Source organism: Hibiscus syriacus, unplaced genomic scaffold (assembly GCF_006381635.1).
Source record: "Hibiscus syriacus cultivar Baekdansim isolate YM2019G1 unplaced genomic scaffold, ASM638163v2 tig00110597_pilon, whole genome shotgun sequence".
NCBI classification, from domain to species: Eukaryota; Viridiplantae; Streptophyta; class Magnoliopsida; order Malvales; family Malvaceae; genus Hibiscus; species Hibiscus syriacus.
The window spans coordinates 8,008,196-8,024,277 of NW_024062795.1; the positions used below are offsets into that span (position 1 = coordinate 8,008,196).

General features: G+C 35.0%; 3 protein-coding genes across 3 annotated transcripts; 2 read left to right on the forward strand and 1 right to left on the reverse strand.

Annotated features, from left to right (window-relative positions):
- The first annotated feature begins 1,862 nt into the window (after positions 1 to 1,862).
- LOC120134643 (basic leucine zipper 43-like) lies at positions 1,863 to 2,672 on the forward strand. Its single transcript, XM_039151084.1, has one exon. It carries the CDS (start codon positions 1,931 to 1,933, stop codon positions 2,522 to 2,524), a length of 594 nt encoding a protein of 197 aa, XP_039007015.1. The 5' UTR covers positions 1,863 to 1,930; the 3' UTR covers positions 2,525 to 2,672.
- A 3,070-nt stretch (positions 2,673 to 5,742) lies between these two features.
- On the reverse strand, positions 5,743 to 6,368 carry LOC120134644 (serotonin N-acetyltransferase 2, chloroplastic-like). The gene has a single exon (XM_039151085.1). The coding sequence runs from the start codon at positions 6,310 to 6,312 to the stop codon at positions 5,788 to 5,790; it is 525 nt and encodes a 174-aa protein (XP_039007016.1). The 5' UTR covers positions 6,313 to 6,368; the 3' UTR covers positions 5,743 to 5,787.
- Positions 6,369 to 10,209: 3,841 nt separating this feature from the next.
- LOC120134642 (LAG1 longevity assurance homolog 3) lies at positions 10,210 to 15,179 on the forward strand. Its single transcript, XM_039151083.1, has 7 exons — positions 10,210 to 10,460; positions 12,854 to 13,080; positions 13,207 to 13,362; positions 13,470 to 13,655; positions 14,128 to 14,312; positions 14,477 to 14,544; positions 14,838 to 15,179. The coding sequence occupies exons 1-6, from the start codon at positions 10,323 to 10,325 to the stop codon at positions 14,500 to 14,502; spliced, it is 918 nt and encodes a 305-aa protein (XP_039007014.1). The 5' UTR covers positions 10,210 to 10,322; the 3' UTR covers positions 14,503 to 14,544; positions 14,838 to 15,179.
- The last annotated feature ends 903 nt before the right edge of the window (positions 15,180 to 16,082 follow it).

Genomic DNA, 16,082 nt, shown 5'->3' on the forward strand with positions numbered 1-16,082 from the left:
CCCTGCGGTGGCTGCTGAGCAGGACGTGACTCTTGAGGGCGAACTGGTCGACTGTTGTGATCGCTCCTGATCACTGGTCTCCTGTTTTGCTGTTTTTCAACAGCAAGTGCACGCTGGTATGCTTCCGAAACACTCCACAATGAATGAAGGCTGAGGACATCTTGCAAGGGCTGGCGTAAACCCCCCAAATATCGCGCCACCATCTGCTCCTCCGTCTCAGATAAATCGTTCCGGGCGACCAATTGGTAAAACTCCTCCGTGTAATCATCGACTGATCGCGCGCCCTGCCTCAACGCATGAAGTCGCTGAAATAAGGTTTGCGTGTAGCCGAAGGGAAGGAAGTGGCCCTTCATCTTCTTTTTCATCTTCTCCCAATCAGTGATCTTGGCTTTGCCCTGTCTTTCTCGTGAACGTCGTAACTGTTCCCACCACGCAGATGCTCTGCCCTTGAGTTTGATGGCGATCATTTTCACTTTCACACGATCGGGGACTTCCTTATATTCAAAAATACGCTCCACTTCATTAATCCAATCCACGAATCCCTCGGCCTGTAATGTACCAGAAAACTCAGGGAGATCGACCCGAAAACCGAGGTCTCCATGACGCTCCTCCCGACCACGGTGCTCCCGGAATCCTGCGCCCCGGAATCCTGCGCGATTGTGATATGGGTTTTCGAAAGTGGAATTAGTATCGTGATCAGAGGCCTCACGATCCTCGAAATCCTGCGCCGCCAGGCGCTGGGTTAATTCTGCGACTTGCCTCTGCAAATCCGCAATCATCACATCCTGAACGCTGCGATCACGGCGTTGGGCTTCCTCATTCGGAACCTGCTCACGACGACCACGACCACGACCTCCAGCAATTGAAACTGGTGAAATTTCCCAAGAAGATGTTGAAGCTCTGACACCAACTGACGCCAGACAGAATAGTGATTATCCTGTAGGCTAGTTCCGACAGACGATTCACAAGAGAAAATTCGCCCTAAAACTAGAGAAAAAAAGTCTCTAGGGTTTAATAAAATATTATAAAATCAAACAATGCAAAAAGCAGTCCACAAGCCGGACTGTTATAGCAAAAAAATCGTCTTTATTCGAATTTTGCCAAAAATAGCAAAATCCCGAAAATCACTCTAAATTGAAATTCGAAATAAAATAAGCAATCTCCCAAAAATCCGGCCTAAATCGGATTTAAATTGACTTCCTAATTAACAATCGAAATATTACCATAAATAGTAAAAAATAACTAAATCTAGTGATTCGGAGGGGAAAACGGCAGAATTTGAGGTTGAAAAAAAGGCCACATGGAGCGTAGCTGTGGAGAGCGTGCGCGTCGAAAAGAGCTTTCCGGATTGGGGTCTTATGCGCGATTCTGACACCTGTAGCCAAAGTTATGGCCAAAAAACTGAAACATACTCAAAACGACCCCAATGAGGAACATATCACAATTAATTCCCGCCTTTGCGCTGATCTGCCAACTCATGGTATCTCAGCGCCATCAACGTGCAATCTGACAGCTCAGCATCATCTGTCTCGGATCCCCCTGCATCAAAACTTCTCCATAGATTAACTTCAAAGCCATTTCATAATTTTCTATCAGCAAGTTTCCTCTTTTCTAAGCATTATATTAGATGCTATATGATTATCCAAACCTGAAATGTCTACGACATACACACATGATACCCATGCATGCATACATACATACATACATATGTATGTGATGTAAAGGAAGTGGTTTCTTACATACATGCATACAAGCATACCTACAGTTACACTTGTTGCTGAAACTGGCCCACCTTTGAAACAATTTTCCTTCTATAAAAGCTCTTCATTTGTGCCTTCCTCCCTTACCTTCAAAGTCATCAACAATCATTCACTACAACATATTGAACCCTTCTTCGGCTTCAGGCACCGACTTCCACAACATAAAAACCATGGTTCCCAGTGAACTCAGAGGACTTCACTACCTAGCACTGGAAAACCCGATCCTTATTCCGGGCAACCTTGGCATGATGCAAAACTCTATACCATATTCTCACTTCAATACATTCTTTAACAGCCTTCCGAATTCCCACATCACACCCTCTTCCCTCGAGTTCGCCGCGTTGTCCTCCAGTATCAGCAACAATTCAACTTCAGATGAGGCCGAGGAGCAACAGGTAAATGTCATCGACGAGAGGAAACAACGGAGAATGATATCCAACAGAGAGTCCGCTCGTCGGTCAAGGATGCGGAAACAGAAGCACCTGGATGAACTTTGGTCACAGGTCATCAGGCTTCGTAATGAGAACCACAATCTCATAGACAAGTTAAACCATGTATCGGAGTCCCATGACCGTGTCCTTCAAGAGAATGCAAGGCTCAAGGAAGAAGCTTCCGATCTTCGCCAAATGCTGTCCGATACTAAAATCAGCAGTCCTTATTCCCTTGCATTCAGAGAGCTGGAAGAGGTCCCCTGCAATACTGCTCACTTGAAAGCTGAGTCCACAAATCAATCTATTGCTAGCTCTGTTGACTTGCTTCGATAAGAGTCATCTTCCCATATATATATACACATATATATAATACATGTTCCTCAGTTTGTTATGGCTGTATGGGACTATAATCCAACCATGCAATAACATCTTTTGATCATATTTTCATATAACTCATCTGCAGCTCTTCTCGCCGCATAAACACTAATCCGAAAACGATAAAACCAACATGTGCATCAGCAGTGGTCCATACTCAGAAACAAATCAAACACTCAATCATGCAATTAATAAAATAATCATTTTATGAACCCCATCAACTTTAATAATATAATTTCACCTAAGATATGGAATAGGTAATAATTTTGACCTATAACATGAATTATATATATATATATATATAACCAAATATACTGCTTCTAGAGTGGTGGCCCCATAGCCAGGCCAATTCTCCATAGCTGTTCACAATAACAGGGGGCAAGAGGACAAATGGTGGTGGAAAGTGGTGTTGCTAGTGGATTCATCATTGAAAATAGTTACTGTAACTGAGAAAAACATTTTGTAAAAGGCTATCCACTAAATATGACCCCCCCCAAAAAAAAGTACTATTTTTTTACATCAATTGGCTTGGTCTTAAAGAGTTTTCATCTCCCAGCTTACGTTGTTTTTTCACCAAAAAGGAACCGAAGCACAACCTACGGTTCAGGTGCTGGTTAACAGTGATCCCACTGCATAAAGAGTAAGTTTTATCCACAAAACCTGCAGGCTTTGCTTGTCCTTTAAAGGGACAAACAAGTAAGGCTGAAGACTCTAAAGCAGTTCACAAGTTTTCCACTTTTTGGAAGTATGTTTTAAATATCTCCCCAGAAAACTCAAGCATGGCATGTTCACCATCTCCACTTCCTGGGATATCTTTCACTAACCCAACATTGTCCAAATCCAGTAGGTCATCATCTTCATATTATTCCACCTTGAAAAAGCCCAGAACTACGGCCAAAGAAGTGCACTCATTTGTCTATTCTGGTTTATGCTCTCATGACACGGCCTAATGTATTAGTTGATTCTAAAGGTGCACCTGAAGATGCATTGTTCAACTGCATAAGACTCTAATTATAATCCTAATGTATTCAAGATTTGGTACTTTCTTTCCAAAATTATATCTCAATTGTTTTAGATTGAGTTGGAGGATCCATTGGAGAATGTTGGAGTTAAATTAGTGAGGCAAGCTGGTGCGAAAACAAATGACCTTGCTGGTGATGGTTGCATTACCTCTATATTGTTCATGGTTAAACTAATGAAGGAAGGTGTCAAGGTAAGAACCAGATATATGGAGAACTCTTTATGGAAGGTGCAAATCCAATAGTTTTGTTTCTTCCAGGTAGTTTCAGCTGGAATGAATCCGGTTCAAATTGCTTGTTTCTGAACTCAAATTGATGTACATAGAGGTGCATAACTATATTGATTATGATATTTCTTATAGGTGCTTATCTCGGACTTGGCTTGAAGTGAGAATGGACGATACGTTGCGGGTTGAGGATCATGAACTTACACATTTTGCGACTGTTACTACTGGAAATGATTATTCAGTGGGAAAAATGATCTCGGATGCTCTTCAACAAGTCGGAAGGGTGTAGTCAAAATCAAAAAAGGAAAATGTATCGAGAACAAATAGAGATGATCGAAGGAATGCTGTTCGATCGAGGATATTTGTCTACTTACTTTGTCATGGATCGAGAAAAGATGATCATTGAATTCCATACTTGCAAGGTATAAGCATTACTCGATCATTCAGGTATTTCAACCGTCATACAGCTTATTTTTCTGTTGATCGATCCACGCACCAATTATTGATGGAAACAAAAAGGTTTTGTCGGCTGTGAGCGATTCACCCCTTCTAATTTGGCCCGATAGCCGCGATCGGTGAAAGAATATCCATCGGCGTTGTTTTTTATTACATCGGTCATGTGGAAGAAGAAAAGGGTAGTTGCAGAAGGTGTCAGCCCCTATTTAAGTCGTGTTGACGAATATTTATAGTGATATTTGTTAGCCGTAGGGTCCTCATGATTATTAGTAAGTTGATTGACTAGATAGATTTAATAGTTATACTTAGAATTTCGTTTTAGTGAGTCTATTAAATTTTTTATCTACATAATGTAGTTGGCTGATGGAGTATTATCAGTTTTCAGTATATTTGATTCAATGGAAATTTGAGGATTTTTAAAGACCTATCTTAGGAAGTTTTCTAGTTTACTATGAAAAAGATTGCCTTGAGGCAATGAAAGACACAGTGAATGCGTTGGTCCTGTAAGAATGCCTGTAAAATCTTACCAAAATGTAAAAATGTTCGATTGATATTAGTTTGGTATCCATTTTCGTAGATGCACTTTTATTCAAACATAAAGGACTATTTGTGTAGTTTGTCAAAAAGATAAAAACAGAACAGTAACTGCCAAGGGCATCAAGGATGTGTTGTAAAAAGAATACATGTGTTTCTGCCTCTGGATTACTTCTGTCTTAAAATCCTCCCCCGCTTTACACCTATACCATATGCAAAGGAAGATCCAATTTTCCAAAGAGTGGTGACAGATTGTTCCGTTTCTCTCTACGAATTAAAATGAAAATAAAAAACCCAATTCTGAAAAGTCCATCTTTTTATCATTGAAGAATCTTTTGGTGGGAAAAAAATGTTGATTTTGATCGGGTTAAGTGTTCCGTCATTGATGGATTTGGTAATAGCTGGGATTTCACTGATGATTGGTTTGGGGATTTTCGCCTTCATTGCTTCGATTATTTGCTCTGCTGCTTTCTTGCACCATGCTAAATGCGTCTCTTGATTTCATGTTCCAATGCTCGCAGGTAATCTCTTTGTTGAATACCCTTGGTTTGGTGTTTGTTGATTTGCCTGAGCGTGTCTATGATTCCTTTGATTTCGTTGGTTTCTGGGTTTTTTTTATTTTTTGAATTGAAACATTCTGTCTGCTTTTTTACTGCCTGGAAACCTATGTTCTATCTTCTTCAGGTGACAAAAGTGGCAAGACTTGGAATTTCGATGTGGAAAAGCTATTTTTGCAGCAGTTGCAGTACTAGTAGATGGGTTGAATTCTTAGTCTTTTAGATATCTAATTTCAGAATGTATGAAACTCTCCGATATTAAATAATAGTAATAGTTTCTGTAGTGTCGAAATGACAATTCAAAGATAATAATCTCATGATAAATGGTATAAAAGTATATTCTTATAAAAGAAAATTTCGATGATCACATCAATTGATTGAAAGAACAGAATGTGGTATAAAAGTGGAATGAAGAAAAGGAAAACAGATTATTTCTTCTTCTTTTGCTTTCTAGAGTAGACCATGCCTCTAATTCCGTCAGGATCGGAGACGAACCCGAGAGGCCTATAGAACCCCAACACCCTTGGTTCCGAGTACAAAGCAATATTACAAATACCTTTCTCCAACAGTTCCTCGATCAACCGTTCCATCACAGCTTTGCCAAGTCCGATCCCCTGGAACGAAGCGTCGACCACCACGTCCCATATTATAGAATTGAAAACGCCGTCTCCCGTCGCTCTAGCGAAGGCCACCGGTTTCTGGCTCCTCTTGTGCTCGACCCAGAGCAGGGATTGCGTGTGTTCCAGTGCCAGCTTGATCTTCTCCGGGTCACGCCTGGGGAATCCGACGGCTACGAAGACGGAGTTGAGGTGGTCAAGGTTGAGGTCGGAGATCGTGCGGCGCAGGATGAAGCCTCGGGACTCGAGGTCCTTGTCGGAGATGGAGTATTTGCATGTCGTGGGGAAAGGGATGGCGGGTGTTCGGAAGTTGGAGATGATGCCACGCGAAAGCATTGGTGAAGAAATGAAATGAATGGATAAGGAGAGAGATGGCTCTTTTTGTTTTGAGAATTATGTGGTCGTTAATGGCGGTTGGGTGGGTCTTGGGAGGTTAATAACTGATAGGATTGGCGGCAAAATATGGGTCTTTACTGGGCTGTAGGTAAGGCTATAGTTGTAAATGAGTAGAGTTGTAAATGAGTCGGGCTTAGGTTAATAATATTTTGTTTATGTTCGTTTATTTTTTTTTAAATTGTTTATGTTTAGTTTATAACACGAACCTTAATGACTTCGATAATAAATGAATTGTTGTTATTTCTTGAAGTTTCTGGTTTGAACACCATGAATGTTAGGAGTACGAGTGTTCAATGTCAAAGATTGAGAGTTATTTTTGAACATATATTACCTTATATTTATCTCATATTAATAAAAAAATTGTAATATTATGTTCGTTTTCATTTTTTTATTTTTAAGGTGTTCATGTTTGATCCGTTCGTTTAGCATTTGAAAACATATCTATTTAATGTTCACGAACATATTCATTTATATATTTATCAACATATATACATTCATCAATATATTCGCTTGATGTTTGCAAACATATTTGTTTATATAATACGAATCCCCTCGACAACCAACACTTTCTTTTTAACCTTTTATTTGCGAATAAAAAATAATGAAAATACAATAAAAAATTAGTTGACCCTTATTCTCATATGTAATGAGGTAAGGGGATGTATGATAGTAGACTGCCCCTAACACCAGGTTGAGAGCAACTTTCGTGGGAGACCTCCGAATTATGAATTGCCCACCGTGAGACTTGATCTCACAACCCCAAAGTTAAGAGCCTTGTGCTCTATCAATTGAGCTGAACGGGCAATTACAACAGTACTCTTTAAATTCCTTGAGCTTCACAATTTAAGTTTCAAAGTTAACCGTGTATTCAGTTTTGTCCTTACATCCACAATATTTAAAATGTAAAAAAAGAAAAAAAAAATAAGGTAAGCGAGCTTATAAGCATGCTAATAAACAAACTTATAAATGAGATTGTTCATGAACACAAACGAATCAAGCATACAAATATTTTTGTTTGTTCGTTTATTTAACTTAATAAATAAACATTATACAAATGATTCATGAGTAACTCATCGAACGTTCTATTCATTCAATAAGACTACTAAAAGAATTTAAAAATAGAAAGTCAATTCAAATTTTAGTTTTTAAAAGGTTTACGGTTCCAATAAATAATAAATTCAAGATTTTATATAAAAGATGTCAAACTATTTATCATTTAATCTAACAAATTCATACCACCATCTTTTAACATCGTTTTTATACTCAAAATTATTATAATATCAAATCGAATCCCTCAAAATTATTATAATATCAAATCGAATCCGAGTATGTCATCCCAGCCTTTCATTTCAAATTGCCATCCCTAAATCAGTGAAACACCATGTGCCCTTCCTATTTGTGGGCCTTTTAGTCCCAACAAAAGTCAAAGAAAGTGAGCTTTCTCTCTCAACTGTTTGAGCAGCACAATAATGGTGAAAGCCTTTGCATTTTGCTTTTTGAAGAAGCTACAAAATCTGAAGCTTTTGGATCATTAAAGGGCTTTTAAGGGGGAAAAGAAGGTAGGTGAGCTCGGATTTTCTCTGCCATTGTTTCTACTACTTACTACTGCATCAATTCACCAGTTTTGACTGCAATTTTTTTTCTGCGAAAATGATGATCATATAATCATTAACTTGTAGTAATAAATGGATACATATATGAATTCAATCGAATGTTTATTGAATTCAAACATGTCAATGGATAGCTGTAATTTTGACCGTTGAAAAATTCCCATTCGTATTATTAACTATTTTTTTCCTAACGTAATTTTAAAGATATTTTTCTATTCAAAATTAATGATGAATATAAAACTCGATAAATTTTAATTTGATCTTATTTTAAAAGTTAGGTGTTTTAATATTATTATCTTTTAAGTTAAACTACACACATATTACTTTATTGAATCATTAATTATTATTAAAATTTATGAAATGATCATTCAACTTTAGACCAGTATTTTATTGAGTCCCCTAATTATTAAGAGTTATAAAATAATCACCGACTATTTATATGTTCAAAACTCTTTGTTTTCGTTAAAAAATTAGCGCTCGTATGAGTTGGACGTTAACTTGTTGATCGTGATATGATAAAATTTGATCTCATAACCGTTTTGAGTTGTAATTTGTGGATAGATTATCCATTTATATTATACCCTTGAGTCATTGTTTGGAACACTACATCGTCGAACTAATGTTTAAAAGTAATGACAGTACTAGTAAACATTATTAAAATATGATTTTATTATATCACAGTTAACACATAACTTCCAACTTAGACAAACATCAATTTTTTAACAGAAAACAATGAGTATAAAATATATGAATAGTCGGATGATCATTTTATAATTTTTAATAGTTAGATAATCATTTTATAATTTTTAATAGTTGAGAGACTCAACAAAATAATACACTATAGTCGAAAAACCATTTTAAAACTTCTAATAATTAAATGATTTTAAAACAATGTCCTATAACACAGAGTATATCGTTTATATACTTTAACCTATCTTTTAATGATTATTGTTCAACTTTAGTGCAATAATAGGACATTTAAACCAACTTTTAATGAAACACATTCATAGATTGTTAATGAATTTCATTAATCACCCATTAATTGAACTTAAATTCACGATTGAGTACAAAGTAAGCGAACCAAACCGGGTCCTACTATGCCTTATCGGCAATTTCAACGTAAGGGCAATATGGTGAACCGAAAAATTAGTGGCAGTTTACAAAATCTGACAAAACCAAGGGTAATTAATACTGAGATTCCCCCATTCATTATTTTTTCCCATCGCCTTTTGGCTTTTAGGGAATCATACTTTTCGTCTCATTGAAATAAAAATAAGTAGTAAATAAATAAACGAAGGTCTAATTCCATCCTCAGCCTTTGTACTTTTGAAATTTTCGAAATCTAGGCCCTCCATCTTTAACTCTAATAATTTTTATCTTACTTTTATTTTGCGTATCTGAATTATCGTATTTAACCATTCTATTTATTTTTGTATAAAAATGATGAATAATTTTGCCTATTTTTATGGTTTGTTCTTTGTATATTATTGTATATTATATTGAACATCATCTCTCTAATTAATTTTTATTTCATTATCTTGTTGGTTTACTCATGTTTGAATCTTCGAACTGGTTTTTATTGATAAATGTTCACAATCATCAAAGGTGTCGCGTTTGAGTTATGATAAAGTTAATTTATCTAAGTGTCATTATTATTATATGTATTTTTATGTTAGTGTTGATAGTGTATCTTTAAACGTCAAAAGTGATGTTTATTTTTATCTATTATTTTTGTGAGTTGTTTGATTGAAGTTTAATCTTTAACGGTTAGTTTATACATTTAAATAATTTTAAAAATATTCAATTATTAGGATTTAATATGCTATAATTTCTATTTTTTATTTATTATTATATTTCCTCTTTAATTAATAAAATTAGTAGCTATTATTTATTAAAAATTAATAAATGTTTGAGTCGTATAACAATTTGTATTAACCTTTAATCATTAAATCACATGGAAATTCTTATTAAATTTGAATACGTGTTGTCCATTACTTTTTAATTTTTAAATCAAAATCTCAAATATTAAAATTGCACTTATTAAAATATTAGTAGGTTTTATTATCATTTATTAGATTATAATTTTAAATAATATAAAAATGGATTAAATTATTGAAATTAAAAGCAATGGAATTATATTTTAAAAATCCAAAGCGTATAGGGACTGGCAGCAAAACGAAACCATAAATAAAGTAAAAATAAAAGATAGAGACAGAGAAGCCGAGGACATTGTTTGTGACTCTGTACATGTGATCCACAGTTCACATCCTTTGTCTTGTTCATTTTTTTTTTCTGATTGTTTCCTGAGAAAAAAACTGGATCAAAGATCGCTAAACAAAAATGGGTTCGGTTCAGTTTATCGAATCAATCGATTGGGAGCAAGAAGCTTACCCTGCTTATGGCGATTTCATTGTCCTTCCTCTCTTTGCTTTGTTTTTCCCCTCTGTTCGTTTCTTTCTCGATAGATTCATCTTTGAGGTACTTGGTTTTTCCTTTTTTTTAATCTATTTTTCCATCTTTATGTAACTTGATTGGATTTTTTCATTGCTTTAAATGAAAAAAGGTCAAAAGTTTTGAAATTTTGTTTCTTTCTGGTGTATTTGATGATGTTTTTTTTTTATCTTTATTGAATTGCTTTGATGGGTTTGTTTTTGTTGTTATAGGATTGACCTATATAAGATTAATGGTTTTTTTTACTTGTTACTGCTGCTGCTTATTTTTTGCTGCATGTGAATGGTATTATATGTACTTTTATGCTGCTCAAGAAGATAGATAGAATCAAATTGTAAAGAGTTCTGTTTGGTTTTGAGAATTAGATCTTACTTCTGTTTGATTTTGGTTATCGATATTTAAAATGATTAAAGCATGGAGTTAACTGAATTTAAAAGAAAATTAGGAATTTGAATGAAGATCATGATTTAGAGAATCATTTGAGCAAGTTTTCTTCTGCAGTACTTTTCACTAATGTAATAATCCATTTGACTTTTAATGAAAGTTTGTTGTCTATGTAAATACGTTGCTATTGGATCGCTGTATGTTTTGTTTATCTGAATTTATCTTTGGGCTACTCAATGGGGTATAGCTCTGTTTCTTCCTTGAACTATGTCAAAGTCAACTGTAGATCCTATTTCCCTTTTTTGTTTCTTCTGCAGTACTTTTCACTATTGTAATAATCCATTTGACTTTTAATGAAAGTTTGTTGTCTATGTAAATACGTTGCTATTGGAACGCTGTATGTTTTGTTTATCTGAATTTATATTTGGGCTACTCAATGGGGTATAGCCCTGTTTCTTCCTTGAACTATGTCAAAGTCAACTGTAGATCCTATTTCCCTTTTTTGTTTCTTCTGCAGTACTTTTCACTATTGTAATAATCCATTTGACTTTTAATGAAAGTTTGTTGTCTATGTAAATACGTTGCTATTGGAACGCTGTATGTTTTGTTTATCTGAATTTATATTTGGGCTACTCAATGGGGTATAGCCCTGTTTCTTCCTTGAACTATGTCAAAGTCAACTGTAGATCCTATTTCCCTTTTTTGTTTCTTCTGCAGTACTTTTCACTATTGTAATAATCCATTTGACTTTTAATGAAAGTTTGTTGTCTATGTAAATACGTTGCTATTGGATCGCTGTATGTTTTGTTTATCTGAATTTATCTTTGGGCTACTCAATGGGGTACAGCTCTGTTTCTTCCTTGAACTATGTCAAAGTCAACTGTAGATCCTATTTTCCTTTTTTGTTTGAATCCTTGACTTCATATTATTGTCTCTATTGGTCTTAGTTTGTCGTACCATCGCATTGTCGTACGAGCTAAAACTATGTTGTTGAAAATCTCACGTTTACATTGCTGACATTCGAAGATAAGATCCAGAAGTTTGAACTTTGGACCTACTGCATGACGGTTGTAATGTAATTATTCTATTCTTTTTTTTGTTTTCAAATTTCAACTTTTTACTCCGATAGACTTGCTTCCAGTTAACAATTTGTATCTTCTATGACACAATAAAAATTATCTTTCTTTTGCTACATGTTTAGCTGAGTTTTAGTTCTATATCAGGTACATGTTAGCTTGGTTCAAGCTCTGCTTAGTCTACTTAGATGTTTGACGGGTTGATTAATGCCAGGAGGAGGATATGTGAATAAGTGGAAATGATCATTTTTGTTTTAAAGTGCTTGGCAATTGGGAATGAAGAAGTTTGAATTCATTCCCGAGGATGACTAAAGTTTAGTTCTTTTGTGATTGAATCTCATAAGGGCTTCAAGTAATAAATAAGTGTTGTGTGATTGTTTTGACATACCACTTCATATATTGGTAAATCATCAGCTGAGGCTGTTGTTTGAACATATCTTGTATGTTTATGAATTGTTCAACAAACAAATGTAGATTCTTTTACCCTTTTTCTGGAATTTCCGAAGTCAACTCCATTACTGAAAAATACTTAATATCTTTAATTTCATGATAGCATGCTTAAATGTCAATCCTGCTGTTGATAGGCGACTTTTATTGTGTGGGCTTGTGCAGTGGATTTGCTTTTAGATTATTTCGTGTAAATGCCACTGCTATTGGTGTTGATATATTAGTTTTTTTGACTAAAGTTTGAAACTTTCCCCACATAGGGATACAGTTTGTTGCAATTTACTTGCTAAATGACTTGAAATTAATTATAGAGAAAGGCGATATTCGAGTACAGATAAAAGTTTCATGGTTGATAAGAATAAGCATAAATGAAGTATATTGAAGCATATGGCTTGACAAATTGTTTTCCATGTAATATAGTTGCTATCTTGGTGTAGTTACTTTGGTCTATTCTCTCCTTTGTTTCCTCTCTTTTTTCTGTCACCATTTTGAAAATATCTTACATGGTTTCAGAAAATTGGAAGGCGGTTGATTTTTGGGAAGGGGCATGAGATGCTGGATAGCGACACAGAAGAGAAAAAGAAGATTAGAAAATTTAAGGAGTCTGCTTGGAAATGCATTTATTATCTTTCAGCCGAGGTTCTGGCTCTCTATGTAACTTACAACGAGCCCTGGTTTAGAAATACCAGAAACTTTTGGGTAGGACCTGGAGACCAGGTCTGGCCTGATCAGAAAATTAAGTAAGCTTCATTGACTTCAGCAATAGATATAACTGTTCCTTTCACTTCGATCGATTCTTGCTTAAACATATCGTTGCATTTATTAAACTTTCAGAGATATGAGGATCCGTTATGTTTATTTTCCAGATTGAAGTTAAAGGGACTTTATATGTATGTTGCTGGATTTTATGCGTACTCTATATTTGCTTTGATTTTCTGGGAAACAAGGCGATCTGACTTTGGAGTCTCCATGGGTCATCATGTTGCAACTGTCATCCTCATCGTATTATCTTACATATTTAGGTACGCTTAACACAGGTTCTTTCTTACTCTAATATAGGATGTTAGGCTTGTAGATTTTTAAAATTTTATAGAATGGTTGTTTCTTTTCTTATGCCAGTTTCTTGCAGATTTGCTCGTGTTGGTTCGGTTGTTTTCGCAATTCATGACGCTAGCGATGTATTTCTTGAGATAGGGAAGATGAGCAAATATAGTGGGGCTGAAACACTAGCTAGCGCTTCATTTCTAGTTTTTGTTTTGTCTTGGGTCTTATTGCGCCTCATTTACTACCCGTTCTGGATCCTCTGGAGTACAAGGTTTGTATTCATGTCTGATATTCTGCTGTCTTAAGAACTTGAGAGAACCTCACCTGAATCGTTTCACATATGCTGTCTTACTTCCAATATAGAGATTAGAAAAGAAACGTAACTTTTCTTGGTTTTTTCAGCTTTAATCCCCCCGTGTAAAACCTAGACATTGGAATAGTCCTGCTATTGTTAGATTTATATTCGACATCTCTATATGTAATCTGAAATGAATTAGAAACTTCGATAATACACTGAATGACTACTAAAAGAACTACACATTTCTCACCATTGAAAGTTTAACCCTTTCCCCCCTGGTATACGGTTAACAATGGATCCCTTTTACTATCAGCTTGCTTCAGTGTATAAAGGATTTACTACTCAGGTTCATTAGTATCATTTTGGGACTGGTGAGTTCCAGGGTTTAAGATTGTATTTCTAGTTTTTTTCTTTTTGTCTATCTTATATATCTCGTCTATTGCAGTTATGAAGTTCTCCTTACATTGGACAAGGAAAAGCATCCGGTAGACGGACCGATTTGTTATTATCTGTTCAACACGCTCCTATTTTGCCTGCTGGTTCTTCATATTTATTGGTGGGTACTTATGTATCGAATGCTTGTCAAACAAATCCAAGCAAGAGGAAAACTCAGTGAAGATGTTAGATCTGGTAAGGACAACATTTCTGACATGCTAAATATGAATTTATTGCGTATGTATATATATATGTACATTGTCGACTAGCTTATGTTCCATTTATAGAATCTGCTTTCAACTGGTTTTCTTTTCACGCCATAACTCTTCTATCTTTAATCATCATTTTACCGTATGCAGATTCTGAAGATGAACATGAAGATTGATCTGGAAAGAAGAAATATTGCATTAACAAGACTTGTGAAAGGGTAATCTTTTTATATATGAAAGTCTTGCATACTCTTAGTTTTAGTTTTAGTGACCGGGATTCAATCACAGGCAACCCGAACTATTTCGGAAAGAAAGCCTCATATTGCTCATATATATATATATATATATATATATATATATATTACTAAAACGACTCATAGAAAGCCCTCATTTCAGACAAGTACACAATGAGTGACAACACATTCCTTTTGTGGGAAGTTTTGGTTTTCACCATATTTCGTCTTCTTTCCCTGTAAACTGATGCAAGTCTCCTGTTTGTGTACTTCTGCAGATGGATAACAGATGGGGTTTAAGCCATTGATACTCTTTTAATCTGAATGGTATGCTTGCATCTATATTTTATATCATTGTTGTGACGACTCACACAAGCATTTCAGAGAGTTCCACTGGGTCTATTTCGACCGGCTCAGGCAAATTGTTGTAAAATTACATTTACCATGGAACTCTGTAATTCATCAACTCAATGATAACTCTGCAGCCAAGTTGAGAGTTTGCCTATGGATTCAATTTCTTATTGCTTGTTTTGTCTTAAATTGAAGCTCATAACATAGTTGTAGATTCAGGTCTCCATACTGAGCAGTTTTTTAGTAAAGGGTAATCATTTTTTGGGATTGAAACCGATTATTTTAATATCGTGTCCAGAGTTCGATTCACTGATAGTGTCCATGGGCAAGTAACCATTGCCTAAATATATGTACATGATATATGCATAAACTCTCTATATAGCTAATGCTATGGACCATATACTGATTGTATCTCCAGAAAAGAAAAAAAAGGCAAGAAATTAAGGCTTTTTTCGGGAACCCGACAGCTCAAGGAACATGGACCCTGGACCACGCCCGTGTCACCATGCTTGTTATGTCATATCTTTACCGGATCTGATTCTGCATGATTCACTTTGTCATGCAACTTGTCTGAGTATTCAATGGAGTAATGTTGAAGGTAGAATTTGAACTTATGGGATTTGAGGGACTGAATTGCAAGTGAAATTTAATGCGGTTTGAATATTTGGGCAAAGGTGGTTGTTGAATTGACAAAAATGATCCAAATGAAAAGTCAAACTCTTTGCTGCAAACGCGTATCCATTTTTTGTTTCCTTATTAAACTACTCATTATTGGTTTAATTTGGTCAAACACTTGAAACATTAAGGAGCTGACAAATCATGGAAATAGTACGTGGACTTGCTTTTCTAATTATTAGAATCTTCCACATTGAAAATGTACATTACTAAATTGATTTTTGATTCAATTCAGATAATTATTTTTTAAAATTTAAGTTATTTGATTCAATTATAATTAATGGGTCGAATTACAAATTTGAGTTGAATTCAAATTGTATAGATTAAAAGATTTTAAAAATAAATTTTGAAACAATGTCATTTTGATATTTAATTAAATAATTTGTTTATTATCTTCTTTTTCTTTTTATTTTTCTTACTAAATTTGAACTACATGTGTCTAAATCATGATTAGCTTCAATTTTTTTAAAAAAAATCTTTTATTTTTTTAATTTAAT